The sequence below is a fragment of the Pipra filicauda genome, unplaced genomic scaffold, assembly GCF_003945595.2.
Source record: "Pipra filicauda isolate LSUMZ 115617 unplaced genomic scaffold, ASM394559v2 scaffold27_size4233163_pilon, whole genome shotgun sequence".
Lineage (NCBI taxonomy): Eukaryota > Metazoa > Chordata > Aves > Passeriformes > Pipridae > Pipra > Pipra filicauda.
In genome coordinates this window covers 1,905,501-1,931,923 of record NW_024104398.1, presented here as the reverse complement: position 1 = coordinate 1,931,923, position 26,423 = coordinate 1,905,501, and the positions used below count along the sequence as shown (strand labels likewise).

The 26,423-nt window shown below is 39.2% G+C and overlaps 1 protein-coding gene across 3 annotated transcripts in view; it reads right to left on the bottom strand.

The window, feature by feature from the left end:
• The window catches only part of PPP4R4 (protein phosphatase 4 regulatory subunit 4), a 68,663-nt gene extending 43,736 nt beyond the window's left edge, over positions 1-24,927 (bottom strand). For 2 of the 3 annotated variants that reach the window (XM_027729400.2, XM_039382674.1), the window contains exons 1-2: positions 24,348-24,916; positions 23,789-23,862 (exon numbers count right to left, since the gene is read on the bottom strand). In XM_027729400.2, the coding sequence (XP_027585201.2) occupies positions 23,789-23,862; positions 24,348-24,461 (188 nt within the window). In that variant the 5' untranslated portion in view covers positions 24,462-24,916. Of the gene's footprint in view, positions 1-23,788; positions 23,863-24,347 lie in introns of all 3 variants that reach the window. The other variant, XM_027729406.2, reaches the window with a different exon arrangement.
• Between the last annotated feature and the right edge of the window lie 1,496 nt (positions 24,928-26,423).

Sequence of the window (26,423 nt, the reverse complement as noted above, 5' to 3'; positions counted from 1 at the left end):
TATTTTGTTAAATATATATAAATATGCTTTTAAAAATAAGGATATATTTGTATAATAAGCCAGAAACAAAAGTAAAATCTTTGGTTAAAATCTACAGAGACTAAAATACTCCAACCAAAATACTGTAATATCTTACTAGAAAGATTTTTTTTCTTTGCACTCTATAATTTCAAACTGCAATTAGGTATCATCAATATTAACTTAATTGTATCTAGCAAACTGCAATTTCAATGTAAAAATTTTGAAAGAAAGTATTCTTTACTATCCTTGCAAAGATAATTTTCCACATTAGAAGGCAGTACATTCTAGAAGATTAAGTAGAGGCTTGATGGCAGGAATTCAAATCCTCTTTGCAAGGTGGAGAGTCACACCTCCCCCCAGTTCACTTATGTTTTAGGTTTCCATTCTGCACACAGGTGTAATTACCTAACTCACCAATTACAAACTATCACTCTGTATATGGGCACTAATATAGGAAAACCTCTGCCCCAACAAAACCTTTACCCTCCAGAAAGGGCAGATATGTCTCTCTTTTTTTTTATTTCTATTTTTGTACAGAATAACACAAAGTGTCTGTAATCTCACAGTATGTGACTAAAGCTATATGATGGAATTAACTTCATCTTAGATTGTGCATGTCTGCCTCTAAGATAAACTTCCTTTATAATCAATCAATGGAGAAAAATAAGACAATAAAAAGCAATTTATCTCAGCCCAAATAGATGAGATGCACAGTGCCCCTGCAGTGCCTGTTTCCCTTTATCACTTGACACAAAGACTAGCACTCGTGTGTATAGCAGCACTTTAAGTAAATGTTGGCTCCTACCCACAGACACACATTACAAGCCTTAGTCCTACAGGTGCTCAGGTTTATGCTCAGATTCATCATTGCAAGTAGTTCCACTAATTTCTCACATAGTAATGTATTAGAATCATACAGTATCTCACATTGGAAAAGACTCATAAGGATCAATTCCAACCCCTGCACCTCACAGGACTACCTAAAAGTAAATAATATGACCAAACGCACCGTCAAGACTCTTGAACTCTGACAGGCTTGGTGCTGTGACCACCTGTGTGAGTGCTGTGACCACTCCTTCACCCTGAGGAGCCTGTTCCAGTGACTGACCACCCTCTCAGCAAAGAACCTTTTCCTATGTCTAAACTGAACTCGAAGTAACATCTTTACAAATGCTCGTGTGATTACATCAGCTAACATAATTAATTTGGGACAAAATAAAACATTCCTACTTCCCAGAGCAATCAAGAATCACATAATATTCTGAGATGAAAGGGATCCACAAGGATCATCATGTCCAACTCTTAAGTGAATGGCCTATACGTGGACCAAACCTGGAACCTTGATATTAACATCATGTTCTAACCAAATGAACTAATCTAGGGTCAAATCCACTAAAAACTTAGTAATGGTAATAACTGTTCTATAAAAATGCTACACACCATGAATGCGAGGAACTAGTATTTTTGCCTTTTCTTTCTTTTGGATCGTATAAACCTTAAGTATTAGATAAATAAGAATGTAAATAGAAGACTTATTCTAAATCTAAGATGGGTAAGAAGTGAGCAGAAAGTTGTGAGCACTGTACTGAGGTTATCACACATTGCTGTCACCAAGGCTGCGACATTCTGACCCACTGAGCAAAATCTGGAAATCATTCCAAGAGCAGACACTTCACCTTTATTGTGCCTATACATTTACAACAATAAAGAGCAAACAAAAATTATAGCTGGGGATGGAGCTCAACACAGATGGAAAAAAAATTACACTGATATTCACAATATCAGAGTGCAGTAACAAAAATATTAATTAAAAAACCTGGCTGAAAACAAGACAAATTTCAGATATTTCAAGGGGAAGAGAAAAAGGCTTGACAAAGCATAAAAACAATCACCATTTCCCGTATTTTTGAATATGGGTTATCTTTTCTCTCGGTATTTATCTTACTTTAGGAATACACAAAATTGCTAATCCAACACTGTAGTTTTTTAATACAGTGTGTATTCCAAGAGAAAATACATCAGTATTTTTTCCGTGGTTTAATCCTCTGTTAAGACTACCTACTTACATAAAATTAAGCTGATGTGATTTTCTTAAAAAGCATTAGGAACCAATTTTCTGGTTAGTAACTATATACACCCCACTATACAAACTGTTGTTTGTAAATGTTGACAAGTTTTGATAGGGCAAAGCTACACCAAAGCCCTTTTTAATGCCATTCAAAACCAGCAAGAATGGATGAGAGTTTAGATTTTTCAGACTGATTTTAATATTAGCATCCCCCTAATCTTTATTGGAAAACATGTATGAGCGCTCTCAATAAAAAACTTCTCCCAGTAATGTCTAAACTCAGTGAAAGGGCAGTATTCTGTCAACTACTGAAAATGAACTTAAGTTAATGATTAATAACTGATATACTTACAACTTGAAATATTTTTGCATTATTCAAAGTCATTTTATTAACTAATTTAAAGCCATGAATTCTGAAGTCTTTCATGTTCATGGAAAATTTTTCTTGAGTATCACATGCTAATTCCAATGAAGCTTTAAAGCAGAACTGAGAAATCCAGAGCACCCAGAGTGGAAAAGGGTCACAGAGGGGATGAGGCCCACAATTTCTTATGATAAAACTTGAAAGGAATACATACCTTTGTGTAATCATGCTCAAGTTCAAGGTAACTTGACAGAGCTATTTAACTGAAAATTTTATTCATTTTGTATCAAGATAGAAGAAATCCTAACTGCTAAAAAATGCAACCAAAATGCTGCCTTTATTCATTGAAATGTAAAGAAAAGGGAAGTATTTCCCTTTAAACCAGAAATTCTTAGTACCTGGCTTGCTGCCAATTAAGAATATGAAGCAGGAGGCATTTCAACACCTACACAGTCTGTAACTTTCCAACTGCAGAAGATTTTTCTTCTATTTCTACCAGAAGAGCTGCACCATAGATTTGCTTTAAACACTGAAGACTTTAGAATGATAGTGAATTATTGCTAAATGCTCAGATGTAGACATTTTGTATTAATAAACAAGTTAAAATAAACGCTAAATCTTTTCTTCAGTCACAGTAAGCTCAATATAATGAAGTGCTAACTATAGAAGAACACAGCAGAGCCCTATACTTAGAAGCAATTTAGCTCAACCTCTTTTGTGCTAGCAAAATCCACATACATAATATCATTTAAATATAAAACCCGAAGACTCATCTTCTGAGTTCATCCTACAGGAGAGCTCAGTGACTTTCCAGTGCTGGGAATCCTCAAGCAGGGAGGAAAGTTCTCGTGCCTGAACACTTCTGTCCTCATACTTACTGCCTCTGCAACACCAGCTGCTCGCTGCTGGTACCAGAGCTGGTCTAACTGCAAGACCCATTGAAGAGCACTCCTTGAACACTTCTTGAGCACAAGCACAGCACTAACCCTCTCCCACTAGCCCCTGCGTTTGGTTTTACCTATTTCTTCTACCTTCATAAAATGAAGTCCACATGATATTTGGAACTGCCTTGAGACTGAAGCAAATCCTCCCAGAAATCATCGACAAACATACAAAGGACAAAAAAATCCCTGGGAGTAGTCAGCCTGCATTTGAGAAGGGGAAATCATGCCTGACCAGCTAACTTTACAGTCTTCTACAACATGATGACTGGCTGAGATGATGGAATTTAACTTATTTTAGCAAGGCTTTTGACATTGTCTCCCATTATATCCCCATAAACAAACTGATAAAGCACAACCTAGAGAAATGGAAAGTGATGTGGACTGAAAACTGAATGAACTATTGAGCCTAATGGGTTGTGGTGAGTTGCAAGGAAGCCAGCCACAGGTGGTTTACTTCATGGGTCTACTGGGGGTAATAGTTTAATGTTTTCATTAATGACCTGGATGATGGGACAGAGTGCACCCTCAGTTAATATGCAGATGACACAAAACCAGAAGGAGCAGTTGACAGACCACATGACTGTGCTGACTCAACAAGCTGGAGAAACAAAACAGGGATCTCACACAGTTCAACAGCAGGAAATGCAAGTTCTGTAGCCATGGAGGAATACCCCTGTGCACCAGTAGAGGCTGGAGGCCAGCCAACTGGAAAGTAGCTTGGCAGGAAAGGACTTGGAGGTCCCAGTGGGCACAAAGCTGACCAGGAGCCAACAATGTGTTCTTGCAGCAAAGGTAGCTGACAGCATCCTGAGCTAGATGTAAAAGAGCATCACCAGCAGCTCAAGGGAGGCAATTCTTCTTCTCTGTTCAACACAAGAATCTTGTAGACAGGTGCCAGTGAGTCTACTGAAGGGCCACTAAAATTAAGGGATTACAGTATCTAATATCTGAGCAGAAACTCAGACAACAGGGATTTTTAATCTTGAGAAGAGAAAGCTCAGGGGCCTTATTTAATATGCATAAAATCTGATGTCAGACAACAAAGAAGACAGAGGTGGATTCTTCCTATTGGTGCCCAGTGACAGGACAAGAAGCAGTGGGAAAAAATTCAATACATAGGAAGTTCCACTTAAACCTTAAAAAACAAAAGTTCTTCTATGTCTGTGTTCAAATATTGGAATAAGTTGCCCACACAGGTGGTACAGTCTCCATTCATAGGATTCAAAATCCTGAGTTCAGGACAAGACTGAATATATTGCTCTAATTGACACTACTTTGAGTAGGGAGGTGGACTACATGATCTCCAGAGGCCCCTTCCCACAACAACTACACTATGATTACACTCAAGATAGGTGTTTCCAATTTTGCAAACTTTCATCAAGCTCAAGGAAGACAATAAGATTTCTTAGACTAATTTTTAAAGCATTTTTCAAAACAGATTCTACGAAATAACAACAAAGAAAATTTAAAAAGTCCCTGGGTACTCAATTAGAAACATTTGTATTTGGAAATGGATGGAGGGACTACAGCTCCTTCTACAGCATGAAGAAAGATTAGTCACTGAATGTTCCCCAAGACAATATTTCCACAAAGGAGTTTGAAAAAAAAGAAGCTAGATTTCCGTCTCTCACTCCTTTATTCACACTAGCCTGAAAAATTCAATGACAGGTGCAGAATACAGTATTGTGAAGAAGACTGAGGTACATTGTTTACCCAAGCTCTAACTAAAGCCCCGTTTGGGGACAGACTTTTCTTTAACACTGTGGCTAACTACACCACTTCAGCAAAAATGACTTGTTAAATAGCCATTGGTGAACCAACAACTCAAGTCCATGCTTTGTGTAACTTAGTTTTATAAACCTAGAAGTTCTGATGGGCGGCTGCAGGAGATTACAGTGTTAGTACTCCATAAATGTCATTATTTTCAGTGCAAGATTCTAAAATGTTCTCTGTTTGTCTAAATCTGCATTTGTTGAAAACAGAAGTAAAAATTTACCAACTTCAGTGAGTGAGGTCTTAGAATAGTAAGATTAAAAAAATGAATAAAGTATTCAGTAACTAACTGGGTATTCGGAAAACAAAATTCACGAAGAACACTGAAACTTGAAAAAGGGTGTCTGGAGGCTGTGGGAGTCCTTGGAGATGTTCATAACTCACATGGACAATGTCTTGAGCAACCTGATCTAACACCAAATTACATCAGACTTGGAAGTCGGTCCTGCTTTAAGCAGGGCTTTGGACCAAATGCCTTCCAGGGGTCCTCTGACACCTAAACTATCCTGTGACTGGGATTCATAAATCCTAGACTTAATTTCCTATGTGTATAAAAGCTCAGTATCTAACAGGATTTACCCTATTCAGAATGATTCCACTTCAATTTTTCTTCCAGGATTTCTGTTCTCATGTACAATCTACTGTTGCCAAGGTAAACTAGAAATCCAGATAAGTATTTCTGTCAATAGCATAAAAGTGCGTGGCCATAAGACTTCCTTTGAGAATCTCCTTTAGTTTATTGTGAAGATTTTTACATTGCAATCTTTCCTATGCAGGTGGGTAGACACAGAATTAAAATTTATTACACTGCTTTGTAGGTACTGCTCTTGCTAAGTAAAAGTTAACACTTTTACAAGGGTGCTTTTTCTTAATTTTTGTCTTTGATTGGACAGTGTAAGGTTTTTAATAAGAAAAAGGGGGAAATCTAGAAAGTAGAAAAATGTCTTGAAATCAGAAATATTGATGTGTCATTTTAAGATCAGTTTTCATTTTATTTTAAGGTTAATACTCCTTTGATAAAATACAATCTGGTATTTTCTGTAGAAGTACAATCCTTTCTTTACACTGGTGTAAAGCAGTAACTTTCCTTTTATTTCATGTTATGTATGCTTACTTTTCAATTATACTTCTTTAAACATAAACTATGTAACAGGAGTGTCTGAAAATCTATTTGACATTTATTGTAGTAAGGGTATCAAAAACAGAGCCAGTCCCATGGAAAGATCTGTCATTTTTTTAAAATAACTTCCTTTAAGAGCCTCAGCTGGACGAAGAGAATTGTGAGCTGTACAATTATTAACATAGTCTTGAATCTATATATTACAAACAAGATTTTACAGACCATAAGTGCTATACAAAATTGTTTGTACAGTATGATTATCCTCCACCATGTTGCTAATTCAAACAAAAAGTATCCAGAATCAAAATGATCTTTTATCTGAAAACTTGCCCTAGTACTTGACACTGCAAACACACAATATTTGGGACATATTTTTAAAATCAGGTATCACGTGTAGCAAATTGCTTATAGTTCTGGCATTGTACAGTAAATGCTAAAAAAAAAAAAAAGCTAGTGCAAGAATTTAAAAAACATTATTCATTTACACACACACACACATAGATCTATGTATCATATTGTTTTATATAACTAATGTTATGTATTAAAATACAATAGTGGGGCTCCTAAACTGTAAATGCTGCACTTTCTTGTCAGAAAACCTTTTGAAGATCACAGTTAGCTGGGCACCACTGGTATCAACCTAAAAACTAATTTAAATTTTCCTAGAAGCCAGTGGCCTTTTTCTGTATGTACTAATACACTACAACATTTATGTATACAAGACTTTACATGTATGAAATTTACAGAAATTCTAGATTAGGGATATAAACCCGCCTAAGTCCAAGACTGTGATGGGGCCAAAGAAGCATCAGGCAGCCATCTTTTAACTCTTCCCTCCTTCCCTCTCTTTCTTTGTTACCTGTCTAGCCAGAGCAAATAAAGAGAAGAAACTTTATTTTTAGGCTTCTGTAACTCTGTTGAAAACAAGATAGAATAAAATTAATTTGAAAATGTAACACCACAGTAAAAGCCTGAAATAATCATAACTTTCTAAGAATTAAAGTACAAGTAGAATTTTTTACCTGTCTTTCAAAAAATTCAAACGTTAAAAATAGGGTTATAAATTTCATAACAAAAAAAACTTATTTGCTGCATCAAACAGTAAAACACAGACAAATGGTAAATAAAACATACTTCATAAACGAGTAGACCAGCCCTTTTCAAAATCACACACTCTGGATCAAAAGAAAATGCAAATGTAAAAGACCCATACAGACATAACTCTGAGTACAGAATGAAAGCACAGTGTATGAGTACAGTGAATAAATGAAAAGTCACATGGAAAATAAATATAAAAAGGGTAAAGGACTGAACCCAAGGGTTTAAAGCTCTTGATTCATATTTTCAAGCAGTATTGTACATCTACTTCAGACTGATGCAGTTACATGCATCAGCATTACAATGTCAAAAAGGTAACTCTAGCGCTGCTTTCTCATCCATTGGAAGTAACCATCAATCAAAGGCAGCTTTCTGAGGTAAACATGTAACTAAAAAATTGCTTCAATTTCAAGCTGTTGCTGATTCATGTTCTGTCAAACAAAAAAGGGCTTTATTTGATTCACGTTCACTTTGGGAATCAGGATGAAACTCAGCTACTTAATTAAAATAAAAAGAAAGAGTCAGAGTCATGTTTCTCAAAAATACATGAGTTGTTCCATATAGCTTGGAGTGGACAGACAATCAAAACAGATAATACAATTAACATAATAAACAAATTGAAATGATGATACAAGTCTTTCAAATTTCCATCTCTCTGGTAGAATAATTTCAAACAGTAGATAAAAATGAGCGTTACATATACAGATAACTAATCTGTATTTGCATTCCTGTTAAAATCATTCTGAGCAAACCATCAGAATCCTCCTGACTACCTGTGCTCGTTTTGGCTGGTTAGAATTAATTTTCTTCAGTGACTAGTATGGGACTGTGCCTTGGATTTGTGCTGAATACAGTGTTGATAACACAGATATGTTTTTGTTATTGCTGAGCAGGGCTTGCACAGAGCCAAGGCTTTTTCTGCTTTTTGCACTGCCACACGGGCGAGGCACTTGGGGCTGCATGGGAGGTTGGGAGGAGACACAGCCAGGACAGCTGACCAAAACTGACCAAAGGGACATTCCATACCATATAATATCATGTTCACTGGGAGCAGAAAGAAGGAAGGAGGGCACATTTGGAGTGATGGCATTTGTCTTGCCAAGCACCCATTACGCATGATGGGGCCGTGTTCTGGAAACGTCTGAATACCTGCCTGCCCATGAGAAGCCCTGAATGAATTCCCTGTTTTTCTTTGCTTGTGTCTGCAGTTTTTGCTTTCCCTATTAAACTGTCTTTATCTCAGCCCACAAGTTTTCTGCCTTTACCCTTCCTATTCTCTCCCAGAACCCACTGGTAGGGGAATGAACAAGCTGCTGCATAGGGCTTAGTTGCTTGTTGAGGTTAAACCATGACACTACTCAATTATGTTTAAGTAATTATAATAACATTCCCTACCTTCAAAATCACTACAATAATCTTAAATAGTCTTTTGTTAGACTATTTTTTCCTCGCATACTCATATTTTAACTTACTTCTAATGGTACAATTATCCTAAAAAGAGTTTGACGTTCTGCAGTGGAAAGAATAAATAAAAGCATTTACCAGTAATTCCACCCACGTTTACTAAAATTAGTACCGAATCATCTCTGGAAGAAAAGAATATCTCTTTCCTTTGAATGCATGTCAAATGTGCTCATGCATAGATCCTTCATAGTATATACTCAGTGTTAACCACCAGAATATCTGGCTTATCTATTTACTATGTTAGTATCAATATCATTCTGGGGAAGAAAAAGTTACATGGAAAAAGGCAACAATTGATGCAATACCATTTGCACACCATTTCCCCCTCCTACTCCCTATGGTTTGTAACTGAAGAAGAATATCATTAACTGAAAGGTGTGAGACAATAAATTTTTAGTATAAACCCACGGCGGAATATTAACACAACATATTATTTTCATGAACAATACTTTTATTAGGTATCGGATGAGGCATTCATGCAAATGGATATCTACTGGCAGAATTCACCTTAAACACAGCATGCAGGGCTCAAGATACCAATGTTATTCTAGTGCATAAAGAACTCCAAAGTTCTATACAAGTACCATAAACCAACACAGTCTTCACAGATGTCATACAAACCATCTCAACTGGTATCCAGTGTGTAGTGCCCTGAAGATGATGAACTTAAGGCAAACCCTCAGTCATAGGGATGAGGGCAAAGAAAAGGAAAATAAGATGGAAGGGAAGAAATTGCATTTGGGGAAATATCAGCCTTTTGTATGGTGGACTTAAAAAGTGGGAGCAAAAGAATCAAAAAAATAAACCCTAATACTTGCATCCTTCACCAAAAAGCAGGTAAAGTGAGTCATGAACATCTCAAATGACCTAGTAAGGTACTAAAATCTACTTCGAATCTTTTTCAACTCATGGGTCTTACAGGTGTGGGGCATTACACACAATAGATCCAAAAGCCGCCACGTTCCAATTGTTCATTTAAAAAGACCAAAAACACTTTCTTCATTTAATCAGGAAGTAAGATGAGGCACTTGAAAAGTATTTATGAATACCTTCGTAATTGGCACTAATTATGTAAGATAGGAAGATCTGGATATTAATTTTATTGGTCTATATACTCCCTAACAAATAATTTTCAATAGGTGGGATGTTTAAGTGATTAAAGCACAAGTGTATTTATCTGTCCTTAGAGTTGATTTTTCCATGTAAGTAGGCACCTAATAATTACAAACTCATGGCACAAGTATTTTCTTTGTGTATAATACAAGAAGCATGTAAGGTTCAAAAGAAGTTACAAGTAACCACATGGTGATAAAAATAAAAGGAAATAGACATACTCTTGGGTTAAAACCTGTAGTAAAGAAGCATGTTCATTTTAAATGGTCATTCTTTTCTCCATTGATTTAATGGGTAGCACTTGATGCAGCTGTGAAAACCAAAAATAAACTTGAATCTCACCCTGAAGACTATAATCTAACTTCTAGCTCCCAAAATGGCAGAGAAATAGGTATCCTAATTCTGAGCTTTGAAATGAAATTACATAAAAGAGATTAACTGTTTATAACAGAAGAATTTTGGTGCAAGCAGCAATGAGGCAGTGACTCATGTTTTGCTATTTAATATGGACATAAATCCTCCCCCTCAAAAAGCTCAGTTACAATTTCAGCAGTGAAAATGGCATCTTTTCTGTTTCTCCCTTTAAAGACAGCATTTTTATCTCCAAGCCTGCCCAACAATGTAAATAATATTACCATGTAAATAAGCATATTAAAGCAGACACCTTTCACATTTCTCTTTTACATATGTTTATTCTGTCAGAGACAATACAATCAATTTCCATTTACAACATAAACACAGTTATCATGTTTAAAGCATTTTCTTCCTGTCCCTAGTCCAGCCTTTTCAATATACTCTTGGTAACAGGAGTTACTAAGCAATTTCACTAGGGAGGAGAAAAGAAAAGAAAAGAAGAATATATACTACTTTGGAAAGTCAGACCACAAGCTGGTCAGCTGCACTTCTCATGCAGCACAGACGAATAGTAAACTATCCCATTTTGTAAATATAAACCACAGCAAGCAAAATGGAATGGTATTATTGAGTGCAACATTGCTGTTGCTGTGCAGCTCTGTTAATATCAGTTGCATCATCAAATGCTTTGATCCACCTTGAATCCAACTTTCCTGCTCTCCCTGTTAAAGAGAAATGTTTTGGAGTTACACAAGCAGCTTTGAATAACTTTTATTTAATCATAGCATAAACTGGTGGCTCCACTGCTTAATGTTCTTTGTTCAACAATAGTTACAGGGGTGGAGGTGGGGGAGAGGGGGAGAAGCTAATTGATAGTTACCCAAATTAATTCACTGTTTTTACTTCAAGAAATGCGGACTTCTTACTAGAACCATAATTGACAATTTGGACAAAAAGCTACTCTCATAAGCCAAAAAAACAAGGTCTTCAAGATCTTCCATTTATACCATTCCTCACGCTCCCGGACTGTCACAGAAAACCCTGTGGGAACTCCTGTAATTTTATTCAAAGTTACAGAGCATTGCCATTTTAAAGAAATAAAAACCAATTATCATTCTGATTTAAGATACACTGAGGAAAGAAAAAAAATCAAATAGAAGATTTAATTTTAAAAACCTATGAGAAAAATGCCTTAGGAAAAACTATCTGTATTGATCTATTTGCAAAGCCAGAAGTATTCTCTTAAACAGGATGATTATTGAAAAACAGATAAGGACAAGAAGAATGCATAAATTAAGTTTTGTGCCCATTAGAAAGCATGGAAGACTATGCTCTTTGAGACTTCAGACTTTCTTCATCACTATACATTTTTCTGACTTATTCTGGTCATCTCTATTTATATAATCTTACAAAAAATGTAAGTTTAAAAAAAAATGTTTGAAGTCCTACAAACACCTTCCTGGCTGTTTGAAGTAGATTAAGTCAATAAAACAAACTCCTAGTTCCTATACTCGACTTGGATTCATACACACTCAAAATGATGCAATTCCATTCACGCCAGTTCATCTACCCCTGCTTACACACTGCCTGAATCTTTCTTATGCTACAGTAAATTTAAGAACAGTGGAAGAACACAAAAGTAGGCATTACAGAGAAACACTGGGGCTAAAATCACACTGTAGCACATTCCTGTAAACAAAGTGATTGTAATTTTGGAATTAAGCAATGACTAAGAAGTACTGTCTATCCGCAGTCTGTTAGAAAAGGGTAGTTACCTAAATCCCATTAGTATGTAAGGGGTAGATGGGCAAGACATTTCCAACCATAGTTAATGAGTTCAATAAGGTATAGTAATTCCCCTTGGTCCTGCTCTGAATTGATACAACCGACAAGGAATGACTCAGCTAATCTGTACATGAGAGTCGTACAAATTCTCAGAACCCACAGTCACGTAACATGGACTAAAGAAAACTGCTGCTAAAACAACTGCTACCAAGATACGGAGACATATATCCAGAGCCTGGTATTTTTATTCCTGAACATTAACCCCTTGTAGGGTAATGTTTTGCAAAGAGAAACATTTATTTGAATGCAAAAGAAGTTAAATTGAAGAATTTAAATAAGAATACCTGCATCATCAAGAGTCCATTCGAATAATCACATGTGTATGAAACACATGGTACGTTTTCCTACTTTTGTAAAAGTATCAGGCAGAGGCAATAAACCATGTCTCAGACAGATGCAGCCAGGAAATCTACCAGAAGTTTCCAAGTGGGTCTTTGTCTCTTACCTCATTTTGTTTAATTACTACTTATAAAGCAGAAAGACATTTTTCTTCCATATATAGGGGTGTTCATCTGATAGGCTATAGGGAATTAGCATTCAATGGGAAAGATTCCATCTTGTCAAAAAGTATCTCCATGAGAGCAGCAAGGCTATTCACACAGAGAGGAGAAACTTCAAAAACTGCAGTGAATGCGATAGCCATGTAAAACTAATTTTAAGAGACTGAGGTACAAGAGTTAGAGAACCCTTTTTTTCAAAGTCTGCAAAGGATACTGTTACTCTTCAGACTGGAAAGGCCCGTATACATCGGGGGAAGGAGGAGAATCAAGATGTAAGAATGCCAGTGACATGTTCATTCTCAAAGGGTGGGTTTCAAGAACAACTCAATTACATACAATTCCTGTCACTGCACTTATGTTTCACTGGTCTACCTTTAAAATTCTTTCCCTGAGGACATAACTGCCTTTGACTTCTGGTCTCAGTTTTGGAATCTGAAGCAACCTTCTTTTTCAAGTACAGAGTCCTATAATTGTGCAGAATTTAAACAGTTGGTTCTTAGCTGTAATACAGGTTTTGCCAGATTATATCAATAGAAATCCTTACTACAGAAACTTCAAATTCCTTTTCAGTTTGTCTTCAAGAGCCAAAGAGAACCTCTCTTATAGAAAAACTGCCCCTAAAAGACTAAATAAGGTGCCCCTAACAAAGTTGGAGAATTTATCAATGAATAATAAAGACCTCCTTGAGTTGCTTAGTCTCTAGAACTGTCTACATTTCCAATCTCTTTCCCCAGCATAAAAATTTCTGTTTAAGTGATTAAATAATCCTATTTTTTTTCCTGTGACAATAAGCTTTGGGTTCCAAGGTTTGACAAATTCCAGGGTAACTCAGTGTTGGCATTTAGAGTACCAGCTGGTAAAAAAAGGACAGAAATACTAATATTACTAAAGTCAACTCTAAAAATAGCTAAATGAACAGTTCTACAAGTTTACCCCAGAGAACAGGATTAATTTTAATCTCAACAAAGCTATTTCTTGTCTCATTCCAAATTATTTTGTCATAGCATATCTTCTGAGGCACAGATACAAGCCTACAGTCCTAAATTCTGAAGTCCTTAAATCACAATCAGAATTTCACCTCAGTAAAGCATCTTCTCTTCACATAAAGTTTACAAAGTGCTGCAATATGATCCAATACAGCACAGGGTTGGATAAACACATCATGTGGTGGGTGAGCAATTGGTTCATGGGTCAAGCACAGAGGGTAATAGTGAATGGGGAAACATCAGACTGGTGACCTGTCACTAGTGGGGTTCTGCAGGGCTCCATCTTAAGCCCCGTGCTCTTCAACATCTTCATAAATTACTTTAACGCAGGACTGGAAGGGACACTAAGCAAGTTTGCAGATGACACAAAACTCAGAGGAGCTGTTGACTCCCTTGAAAGCAGGGAGGCCCTGGAGAGAGACCTCGACAAATTACAGGACTGGGCAATCATCAAACATTTGAAGTTCAACAGGGGGAACTGCCAGATTCTGCACCTGAGATGGGGCAACCCCAGATGTATGGAGAGACTGGGGAACGAGATGTTGGAAAGCAGTGCCGTGGAAAGGGACCTGAAGGTCCAGCTTGATGGCAAGCTGAATGTGAGTCAGCAGTGCCTTGGCAGCCAGGAGGGCCAACCATGTCCTGGGGGGCAACCATGTCCTGTCCAAAGCATCGCCAGCCGGTCAAGGGAGGGAATTGTCCCACTCTGCTCTACACTGGGGCAGCCTCACCTTGAATATTGTGTGCAGTTTTGGGCACCACACTGTAAGAGAGATATTAAGACATCAGAGAGCGTCCAAAGGAGGGTGAAGTTGTATATTACAAAAACGTTCTTCACCCAGAGGGTGGTTGGGCACTGGAACAGGCTCCCCAGGGAAAGTGGTCACAACACCAAGCCTGACAGAGTTAAAGAAGCGTTTGGATGATACTCTTGGGCATATGGTGTAACTCCTGGGAATGGGTGCAGAGTTAGGAGTTGGACTCGATGATCCTTGTGGGTCCCTTCAAACTCAGCATATTCTATGATTCTGTGAAAATGGAGTATTATCTGCTCTGCCTTGTGGAGATTCAGAAGAGCATTTAAATAGATCTGAATGCAAAAGTATGTGGTTTATCAGCACTCAGAATCATTCTTCTGAAGAGTCTCAGAGTATTCAGATTTTTGGGACATGATACTGTACTGCTTTTAGGGAAAGAATAGCCAGACCAGTACTAACTGCAGCTTCTCCTTTTTGTCAGCAACAAATGGAGTCAGAGCGCAAGGCCATGGAAGCATCACACCATGACATGTGAAGGACTTCCCATGCCTACAACATGGTTCTCAAAACACCAGAATGAATTTGCAAGAAAAACATATTTGGTGCATAAAGAATTGTTTGGATAGTTGCATCCAGAGGTGGTTAGCTCAGGTGATGAGTGGTGTCCCCCAGAGCTCTGGGACCAGTACGGGTACCAGGGTTTTTTTAGTATCCGTATTAATGACACAGGCAAAGGGATCCAGGGCACCCTGAGCAAATCTGCTGACAACACCAAGCTGAGTGTTGCTGGAACCTCACAGGATTTAACAAGACCAAGTGCAAAGTGCTGCACCTGGGCCAGGGCAACTCCTGGTATCAATCCAGGCTGGGGGATGAACAGATTGAGAGCAGCCCTGCTGAGAAGGACTTGGGGGTGCTGGTGGATGAGAGGCTGGACAACAATGTGCACTCACAGCCCAGAAAGTCAACCATAACCTGGGCTGATTCAAAAGCAGCGTGGCCAGCAGGTCGAGGTGACTCTGCTCCTCTACTCCACTCTAGTAAGACTTCACCTGGAGTACTGCATCCAGCTCTGGGTTCCTCCACAGAGAAAGGACATTTAACCTGCTGGAGCAAGAACAGACGAGGGCCACAAAGACAATTTGAAGAATGGAACACCTCTGCTATGACGAAAGGCTGAGAGAAGCAGGATTGTTCAGCCTGGAGAAGAGAAGGCTCCAGGGATAGCTTATAGCAGCCTTCCAGTACCTAACAAGGTCCTACAGGAAAGCTGAAGAGGGACTTTTTTACAAGAGCATGTAGTGATAGGAAAAGGGGAAATGACTTCAAAATGAAAAAGAGTAGGTTTAGATTGGATATTAAGAAGAAATTCTTTACTGTGAGGGTGCTCAGGCACTGGAACAGGGTGCCCAGAGAAGTTGTGGATGCCCCATCCCTGGAAGTGTTCACGGCCAGGCTGGATGAGGCCTTGAGCAAACTGGTCTAGTGGAAGGTGTCCCTGCCCATGGCAGAGGGTCTGAAATAAGATGATCTTTTATCCCTTCTAACCCAAACCATTCTGTGATTCTGTGAAAATAGGCTAGACTGCTTCAAGCACTTGCATACAACAGTCATTATTTTACAGGGCATCACAGTGTGAAAGCGTACTCAGACTTGCCATAAATGGACAGCTTGACCTACTGTTTGAGGAGTCTGTACCTTTGATGTATTCTAACATAAAATATTACATTTTCCCAGCTACACCTTCATGGAGTTTCCACTGGATGCATTTCCAGGTCCTGACATAAATTAGTGCAATACTATCATCTCTTGCCAAATCAGGCAAAGGATAAAAGCATAAATTAGTAATACTGAGCAAGCATGAGGATAAAAGCTCATTATAAGTACAAAATGTTCTTATAGACACTTGTAACTTTCTAAGGAAGGTGATATAAAGGAGAATTATTATACTTATACATTAATTATATGCCATCTCAAAATGAACCATACAGCTGTTATTTATTAAATGCCAGTGCTCATCTAAACAAAAACAGAAGAAAGTCAGTCTCCTGCTAAGCAACATGCTATTTCTGTATGGGATCAGTCATGTAGAAAGAAAGAAACATGGGAAATATTTAGCTGGATATTCCTGTGTAGAACATTTCTAGGAGAGGATGATAAGATTTTCCCAGGGTAACAGTACAATTTTTAGAAGTTAAGAAAACCCGCAGATTTTCCAACTGTGTTTAATATCAAAAAACACATCCCAACAGTTACCTAGTTTCTCCTAATTATGTCATGTGTAAAGATGCTCTGAAACACAACTGACATCTCCAGAGAAGAATTTGACATTGCATAAGGAAGAGCTACTGAACTCACATATCAAAGCTATCACACAGACTTCCAGAACCTAATCTTCTTTTACAACAAGCTGAACCACTTAGTGGTGTTGTAGGCTATGGGTGTTGTCTACCTGGACTTCAACAAAGCCTTTGACACTGTTTCTCACATCATTCTCCCAGAGAAGTTGACAGCTCATGGCTTGGACAGGTGCACTCTTCGCCGGGTTAAAACTGGCTGGATGGCCAGGCCCAGAAAGTGGTGGTCAGTGGTGCTACATTCAGTCACAAGTGGGGCTCCCCAGGCTCAAGAGACAGTCCTGTTTAATATCTTTATCAACGATCTAGATGATGGGATCAAGTGCACCCTCAGTCAGTTTGCAGACACCATCAGGTTGGTTGAGAGTGTTGATCTGCTGGAGAGTAGGAAGGCTCTGCAGAGGCATCTAAACAGACTGGATTGATGGGCTGAGGCCAATTGTATTAGGTTCAAAAAAGTGAAGTGCCAGGTCCTGCACTGGGGTCACAACAGCCCCGGGCAGCATTACAGGCTTGGGGTCAAGTGGGTGGAAAGCTGCTTGGTGGAGAAGGACCTGGGGGTGCTCGTGGACAGCAGCTGAACATGAGCCAGCAGTATGCCCAAGTGGCCAAGAAGGCCAATGGCATCCTGGCCTGTATCAGCAAAGTGTAGCTAGCAGGACCAGGGCAGTGATCATCCCCATGTACTCAGCACTGGTGAGGCCACACCTCAAATCCTGTGTCCAGTTCTGGGCCCCTCACTACAAGAAAGACATTGAGGTGCTGGAGCATGTCCATAGAAGGGCAACAGAGCTGGTGAAGGTGTGGAGCACAAGTCTTGTGAGAAGCAGCTGAAGGAACTGGGGGTGCTTAGCCTGGAGAAAAGGGTGCTCAGGGGGAACCTCATCACTCTCTACAACTACTTGAAAGGAGGTTGTAGCCAGGTGGGGGTTGGCCTCTTCTCCAAGGCAACTAGCAACAAGACAAGAGGCAAAGGCCTCAAGCTGTGCCAGGGGAGGTTCAGGTTGGACATCAGAAAGAATTTCTTCACTGAAAGGATGGTTAAGGCTACTCAGGGAAGTGGTGGAGTTGCCAACCCTGGAAGCGTTTAAAAAACAAATGGACACGGCACTTAGTGCTATGGTTTAGTTGACATGGTAGTGTTCAGTTAAAGGTTGGACTCAATGATCTTGGAGGTCTCGTCCAACTTTAATGATTCTTAAAGTCCATTTAATGTCAAAGAGCTCATTAAATACACTACAGCTGATACTCTGGTCATTTCAACCAGTACTTGACTTCACAAATTCAAAGTATACATTCAAAATTAGAGTAATCAGAACTAAATCTGGTTTGCTATTGATGGGAGAGCCATCTATCAGCTGTGACTTCTCTGCTCATGCTCCCCCTTATGGTAGCGTGAGCAGTTGCTTGTATTTTGTTCCACATTTTGTTGGAAGCAAGCATCTGGAAACTGCTAGAATTAGCATCAAATCCCTAATCTGACTGAGACCGTGGCTGCAACAACACTAGTGCCGGTACACAAAACTTATCAGGAACATGCAGTCACCTAAGGAAAGGAGAAGAGAGATCCTCTCCAATAGAGGAAGAGCATCATTAAGTTTGACTGTGAAACTAGACACCAGGAAACCGTAGCTTCATAAATACCATAAGCCAGCCAAATTAAGTGCTAAGTCTCAAAGACATTTCACCCACTCATGAGCATTGTTCCTATGATGCTATCCAATTCCTTTGTGCTGGCACTGGTCTTTTTTGAAGTGCACAAAGTCCTGGATCACACAATCAATCTGTTTGAAAACTAACTATCACTTTCAGGGTTTGCCTCAGATAAATTCCCCAATGCGCTGTGCAGGCACAAGTGCAAACATAGCACAATCACTAGAAAAGGGAGAGGAGTGGCATTGCCATCTTCCTGCACTGACTGGGGCCTGAGAAAGAAAACTGAAATGTAGATTTTTCTCTCTCCTCTCTTCTTTTTTTTTTTTTTTGGAGGCTTCTCAAAGCACTATTTTAACTCTGCTCTGTATATTCACAGCTGGTTCCTCAGCTGCAGTTTCAACTCAGCAAATATGATTAACAGAAGTATTTGCACAAATCTAAATTTAAATAAAAGTATGTGACTTTACAACACTTTAGGAGTCTATGGGTACACCTTTCACTTTAGGGTGAAAGAATCAATTTCATATACATTAACTTACTTGTATAACTGTCAATGTCAAGCAAATAGTTTATTTGTCCAACTAAGTGAATCAGAATTAAACTTTCATAAAATTTAGGTTGCAATTTACAAAATAAAAGATGAAGAAAAGAAGACTGAAGAAATACTTTTTACATTAATATTTACAGCTTGGCAGTATAGATGGAAGAATTATTTTCCAATATGCTTAGCATTATAGCTGGATCTTCCAGTACACCATGTTTGCATCAGGACCAGAAGCTGTATAATTTTTCATGATTATATAATACAAAAAAACCTACACAGTGTAGACAATCAGCTTCTAAAGTTACATTTAAATGAAAGCTTTCATTTAAAATCAAAGGGTAGTTGCCTTCACCTTCAGAGAAATTTTCCAAAACTAACATGATGACTAAAAACTAGACAAAAAAATAAAAATCTGAAACTTTTAAATAGTAGTGGTTTTGACATTCACAATTAACTACATATAATGTATTAAATGATGTTTGGAATTTGAGAATACTCTAGCTAATCAAGCATGGCTACAATAAAGTACAACTTTTTTATTGTTGTTGGGGGTTTTTTTTAAGTTGTGCTAAGTTTAGAGGCATAGAACACTTTCCAGTCTAGATAGAGTATCTATTGTGTCTTCAAAAACCATGTTGGAGAGGCACTGTGTTGTTTTCTACACCAATAGATAGGATCTCTCCAAACCCAAAGTACACTATGTTCCCAAAAGGCTGAATAATTCAATCTTCCACCCTGATAATTCATTATCACCCTGTTATTTTGAGTATGACAGACATGTCAAGGTCTAGAAGCTTTAACACTAAGCAGGCACAAATAAAAAAAAAAAAAGTAGCTGACTACAAAATAATACAACACAACAATGTAAAAGCCCTAGGGAAATCTATCAGGAAAGCCCTCAGAAAACAAGCCACACTGCAGTGCACATGCCAGTAAGCATCCTTGTATCCAAAAACAGATTCGCATCAGGCAAAGAATACATAACTTTGGCCCCAAAACAATGAGCTACAGTTAGACAAATTAATATAAGTAATAACATGAATCAAACATCAGAAAACATGGAAATTAAGACTACAGCCAAAAGTTCACAGCAGGAATAAAAATTACTGTCCCTGAGTTGCTTATTGCCACTGTCCTGATAGAGGTCATGATGCCTTGAGGTGGAATGCAAACTATTCAATTGTTTCAGTGTAGTCTGGCATCCTGTCTTAATCTGCTGATGGTTTTATGATAAGCCATCAATCTTGACACTGACATGGCTGAGGTGCACAGTTATTCTGCTGTCCTTCTTGTTCTGTTGGGCCAGCAGTGTGCAAAACATCGGCACAATACAACCCTTTGGTGATTCCTGTTAGACCCTCCAGAAACCACCAAACACACAGGCTGAACATCTAAAACATCGATATTAGACACTCCAATGCCTCTCCCTCTTTAGGTACCTAAATCCATTTGATTTCAATGGGAAGTTCATAAACATCCCTGAAAATTGGGTCTAAGGAAGCCTAGTTCCTCAACAAGAATTAAGGTTAATTGAGATTAAAACAGATGACAGTCCAATTTGTTACCACATTTTTATTTAATTAGGATTTGCTCAGTCTAACTGCAGAATGTCACCTAATTAAAACTGAGTTCTCCGGGCATCAGTGATCTAAAGCAGAAGTTCACTCTGTCACAATAAAGTGACTTTAGCCACCAGGAGAGCTACTACGTCCTCTCCTTTCGCTTGTTTCTACATCCCCATGATGCAGCAAATCAAGGAGTTGATTTAGCTGAAAATTAATGTCACTAAAAACGATCAGCCTTAGCTAGAACATCTTATCAATCTACTTCATTGCACAGTGATCTGAAAAACAGTACTAGCAGAAAAGGGAAGACTGAAAGCAAAGTCATCTGCTACAAATAATTATTAAAGAGAGAGAGAGAAACGTGTTAGGATTATCAAAATTACTATTATCACTTTAGAATGTGAAACCAAACTGTGATAGGTAACAATAAAAAACAATCAAAATGAAATCATGTCCTATGAAAGTGAGATCTTAAACAGGATTATTGTGTCCAGGTACTTACCATGAGCTAAAAACATTCAGAGGTTATAATTATGTCATATTTAAGAGAAGACAATGAACAGAAATTTATAAAATCTGTGACCACACATCATGTCTAGACACAGACAAGACACTGTGGAAATACAAAATAATCATTAGATGGTTACAAATAAATACCAGATGAGTAAAACAATTAACTTTGCAATATCAAGAAGCAAAAGACCATGCTCCAAACTCCACAGTATTACTGGCAAATGAGAAGTGAAGAATACAAGAAGTCAAAAAAGAAGAATGAACTGATGAAACAGTGACAGCTGGGAAATCTCTGCCTTCCCGTATACACAGCAAAGTAAGAATCAGTCACTAGGAAAAAAAAGAAAACTACTCTAACTCAGATGTCAACCCATTTTTTAGACTTAAATAGTAAAAGACTGCAGGAGCAGAACTCTAGAAAACACAAGTACCTAGTAAACACAGAACAACTCTGCATATAAGGAAACCAGAGTATTCAATTTCAGGGGTGGGGAGGAGAAGCTGGGGGCAGCTTTTAAGAGAAGAAAGTGGTTGAGGTTTTTCGTTCAGAATGAAAGCCATTAAAGTGTGTGGATTCTTCCTGAACTTCAACAGAAAAACATTAGTAAACACTAGGTTTGCTGTAGCATACAAAGGTTTCATTCAGTTTAGTTAGCTCTAATGCACTGTACAAGCAACACTAAAGATATTCTCAGTAAATTTAACATCTTCAACTCGGTTAGAGCACGCTGCTAATAACAACAAGGTTGTGGGTTTGATCTCTGTATGGGCCATTCACATTAGAGCTCAACTGGATGATTCTTGTGGGTCGCTTCCAATTCAGAATATTCTGTGATTCTGACTCAATTTGCAGATTAAGCTTCCGTAAGTGACAATATAAATAACACTGTGACAGAAGTAGTATTTTGATATTATTTGTAGATATTTAAAGGTAAGAGATTTACTTTCTAATATTGTTCTTGAATATTTTTAATGTATATGGAGATAACATTATCCTTTTCAAATGTGCTATAACACAGCCATCATTAACAATTCCTTTCGATCTCATCAAGGCTATTTTTATAGTTGGATTTTCGGAAAAGGCAGTGGCTTTTTGGATAATATCAAGGAGCGTCCCACATAAGGGACAACCTGAAGGCCAGCAAATAATGCATCTGCTGGAGAAAATAAGGCACAAAAAGACCAGACTGACATTACTGTCAAACAGCAACAGGCTATTACAATAGATTAAAAAATTCCTGACAAACCAAAAGTACATACCTTTGTACATTATGTAAAAGATACTGTGTTACAGGCAGCTTTTCAACTGTTTGTTTGTACTCCACTAAGTACCAGGAAGGCAATATACTACTGAACAGCAAAAGCTTCCACTCGATTATTGTATTAACATACCTGGAAAACAATTGATTGCCTTACAAAATGCCTATCAAGCAGAGTTGAAGCTACCTTTCAGCAATGAGAACAATGCAGAGGCAAAAATGAAAGCTTCATCAAAAGAAAAAGAATGTTATGTCCCCAGAACAGCTGCTCAAGTAGAGAGAAAGCAAATAAAGATGTCAGGAGAAGGTCAAGGCCAGATTGAATAGCAACTGGCAAGAGGAAAGATATGAAGTGGAACATTCATCATTTAACAAGGCAATGAGCTAGTTAACACAGATTGCTGGAAACAGGATCTTTAATTGGGAAAAGAGCAAAGAAATTTGCTGCCACATGGGGAAAGAAAAAGAAGTCAGCTATGCTGATTATTGTGAGGTAAAACCCCAAATTGATATGCATACTTTCAATGATATGCAAAACATACAAACTGTTTTCTCTGAATTTCCCCAGAGTCAACAGACTGCTCTGATTACAGAAACGCACAGCAAGTTTTAAAATCCTCTATTTAGTAAATTCCAGCATTAAAAAATATATATATATATAAACAAAACACAATATCAAAAGTAGTATCACTGGACAAAAATGCTTACCTAAAAATAACGCCATGCACCCCAAAACTCTAAACACTGAGCACAGGCATAGATCAGAAAAGCACTTATAGCAGAATAAGCAAACTGAGAGGTAGCTGCAGCTGGTTCTTCAATTACTAGGTATTGTTTAAAAATGCATATTCAACTCAAAATCCCTCAGAACATTTGTACTTTCAAAGATGACTTACACAGTAATTGAAAGATCTGTATTTTAAACTACCAAAATTTAAGTTATTCAAGTAGCTGCAAATCAATACCTTCAACAAGAAGAAGGAGGTAAAATGAAAAACCAGAACAGTGAGAAGTATTAACACAGTGTCTTCTACAGTAATTCCTAAGGACTATAAAACTAATCTCTCAAGTTTTCTCTTCTGAAAGTCCAAACATATACAGGGTGTTAGAACAGCTCTGCTTTCAGCCTGTGGTAACTGCCCACGAGTGAATATTCACTTTGAGGGAATATGAACTTCCTGAGTGATTGCTGTTTTTAACCTTAATATTCACGGAATCTTGCAAAATCAACTGCAGGGAAAAAGATGATTAAGTACAACTCTGTGCTGGTGAAGGCCATATTAAAAAGTCAGCAATGTTTGTACGCGTACACAGGCACCCTATTCCAGGGTGGCTTTTTTTAAATTACAGTACCTATTTTTATCTTACCTATATGTTTAACATAGTGGAAGATAAAAAAAACTACTGAAAGACAAAAAAAAAAAAAAAAAAGTTGTATGCAAACATGATGGTCAGCAATGTTTCAGAGCAATATTTTAGGAAATACCTGAGTAGATAAACAGCCCTTTCAATATCACTGAGTTCTTCATCAACTGTCAATCTTTCTATTTCTTCTGGAGTCTGTCAAGTGTGAAATAGAGATTATGAGTTTCCAGTGCCTTATTATTTCACTGTTTTGATCCTCTTAAAACAAGTCCTTCCTCCCCACATATCCAGGGACAGTTTCATGAGTTACTTGAATTTATCCATGAAATCTCTAGCCAACATTTCAAATTCAATCAAATAAATCTTTCACCAGGAAAAGATGCAATGTGGGAGCAGTACAGTTCCATGCCAGGCATTATCACTACTAAAGTAAAAGCAAATCACATATAAATTAATCTAAAGACCTAAGTTAGTCAATTTTTTTCCCAGTTGAATATTCTTATACTGGAAATATTAAGTCCCTGCTTTGTAGTATTCAAGTCTGTTTAATGCTTAAGTATCCTGCTGTCGTAAAAAAAAAAAAAAAAAATAGACTGTCTACTCACTTAGCTGTGCATAAATAAAACAGACACAATTTAAAACGGATTTTAAAGCATCCTTCTTTTTTGAGGTGTATATACCTTCAGGCTCCTGCGTACTGGCCTCTCTATAATAGTTAGTTCCTGCAGGTCTTCTATGTATCCGAACAGATTGCTCTGACTAAAATCCATTTTGGAGAAGGTTAGTGGACGCATGTAACACCTACAGCCTTCGGCAGCCGACGCTGTCCCCGAGCCTCACATCGCCCTGCGGGCGGCGGGACCGAACGCTCCGGGCGCTCCCGCCGCCGGCACAGCCCGGGCTCGGCGCACTCACTGCGGCAGCGCCCGCCGCGCCGCCCGCCTCCGCCCAGCCTCCTGCAGGGAAACTTTCTCCGCTCGGCCCGGGTGGGCAGCGAGCGCGGCCGGCACCCGCAGCCCCGGGAGCGCCGGTGCAGCTGCTGGTGCCTCGGCGGGCGGGAGTTTCGAGCCAAGTTTCCCCTGGTCGCGGGCCGCACCTGCCCGCTGCGGGGGCCAGGGAGCGCGCTGCCCCCGGCCGGCAGACGGGCACGGCGGAGCCCCCGGCGCAGCACCCGGGACTGCGGGGCTCGCTCCGCACCGCCAGGGCACGGCACGGCAGGGCACGGCAGGACGCGGTAGCGGAGCAGCCCCGCCGCGGCGCCCGGGTGCCGCCTCTCCCCCCCGCCCCGGGAGGAGGGACGGTTGCTGTGGTGCAGTGACGCTCCCCGCCCCCGTCCCGCGGCGCGGCCCCCTGGGCTCCCTCCCCGGCGTCGCGGGGGTGAGCGCCACAGACCCCGGCCGGGGCAGCCCCAGCACCGCCTCGCCGGTCGCCGGGGCAACGCGGCGCTGCCACGGCCTCCGCGGGGCAGAACAGCGCCCGAGCGCGGCACCGTCGGAACACGCGGGGGGCGCCGCCCCCTCAGAGCCGGTACCGCGCCTGGGGTGCCCCAGCAGCCGCAGCCCAGCCTGCCCCGCCGGGCTCCCCCGTCTGCTGCGGGACTTCTTGTCCGCAGCTGTGGCTTCTGTTGGCTTCCCCTCCCACAGCTGCAGCCTCCCTGAAGCTCCTCGTCCGCTGCTGCGGCCTCCCCGGTGGGGCGCGGCATCCCCTCAGCAGGGCGGTGTCCCCCGCCAGTGGTGCTGGGACCCCGCACCAGTGTCCTGCCCTGCTCTCATAGAACTACACAGGACAAACCTCTAGATGAGCTGATTTTAAAGAAAAGTCCAAAGCAGGTTCCTCCTCCAATGAATGCTTTTATATTAATCTTAAAAAAAAAAAAAAAAAAAAAAAAAAAAAGAAAAAGTCTTTTACATCCGTAGCAGTAAATTATGAATCTACACCGAAGACATCACTTGCACTCTTCATAAATTCTTATTCTTCACCTTTTACATTCCAGACCCAGGTTATACACCACTCACACTTACCGCAGTGCAGATTTCCATATGGATAGTCTTCCTGATACATGCAGTTAGGCCTTGGATGCTGTAGGATTTACCATGCTCATTCACAAACTTAGAGTACACTGGGGGTACAAGGGAGAGTATTTTTTTCGAAATAAAGGTACACCATTTTTACCCCTGATTCACAGACAAATAAGCATGGAAAATGTAATCTTTTTAAAAAACTTAGTAGGACAGCTCCTGTTGGGGTGGGTCAGTGATGCAAAATTCATGGAGGACAAGAATCATTACACATAGTTTGACTCAGCATTTACTGAGCTAAGTTATTCACCAGGCCTCTAGTGGTATTTGCAATAATTATATGGAACACAACTAAGCAAATCACACTCACAGAGGAGTTAAAATCCCTGTAAATATTTCACAAGGGTGGGTACAATGTTTTACTATTATTGTGAAATGCCCACATGACCCAGTAAGTTTTGTTAATGAAGTATAAAAGTAATTCCAGAAATTGTAAGGATTAGATAATACTATGTAGTATATTGCCCAGAATTTTAGTAACTTTTATTCCGTGATTGGTAAGTACCTCAGCTTTTATCTAGCAAAAAATAAACATGGTCCCCTGTCTGTTATTTCTCTGTCTACCAATTAGGCCAAATCTTGTGCTCAGTTAAACAAGTAAAACAGTACAAAATTAGAGCATCTCCATTAATTGCAAGTGTACAACAAAAAATCTAATCCAAAATATATATAAATAAT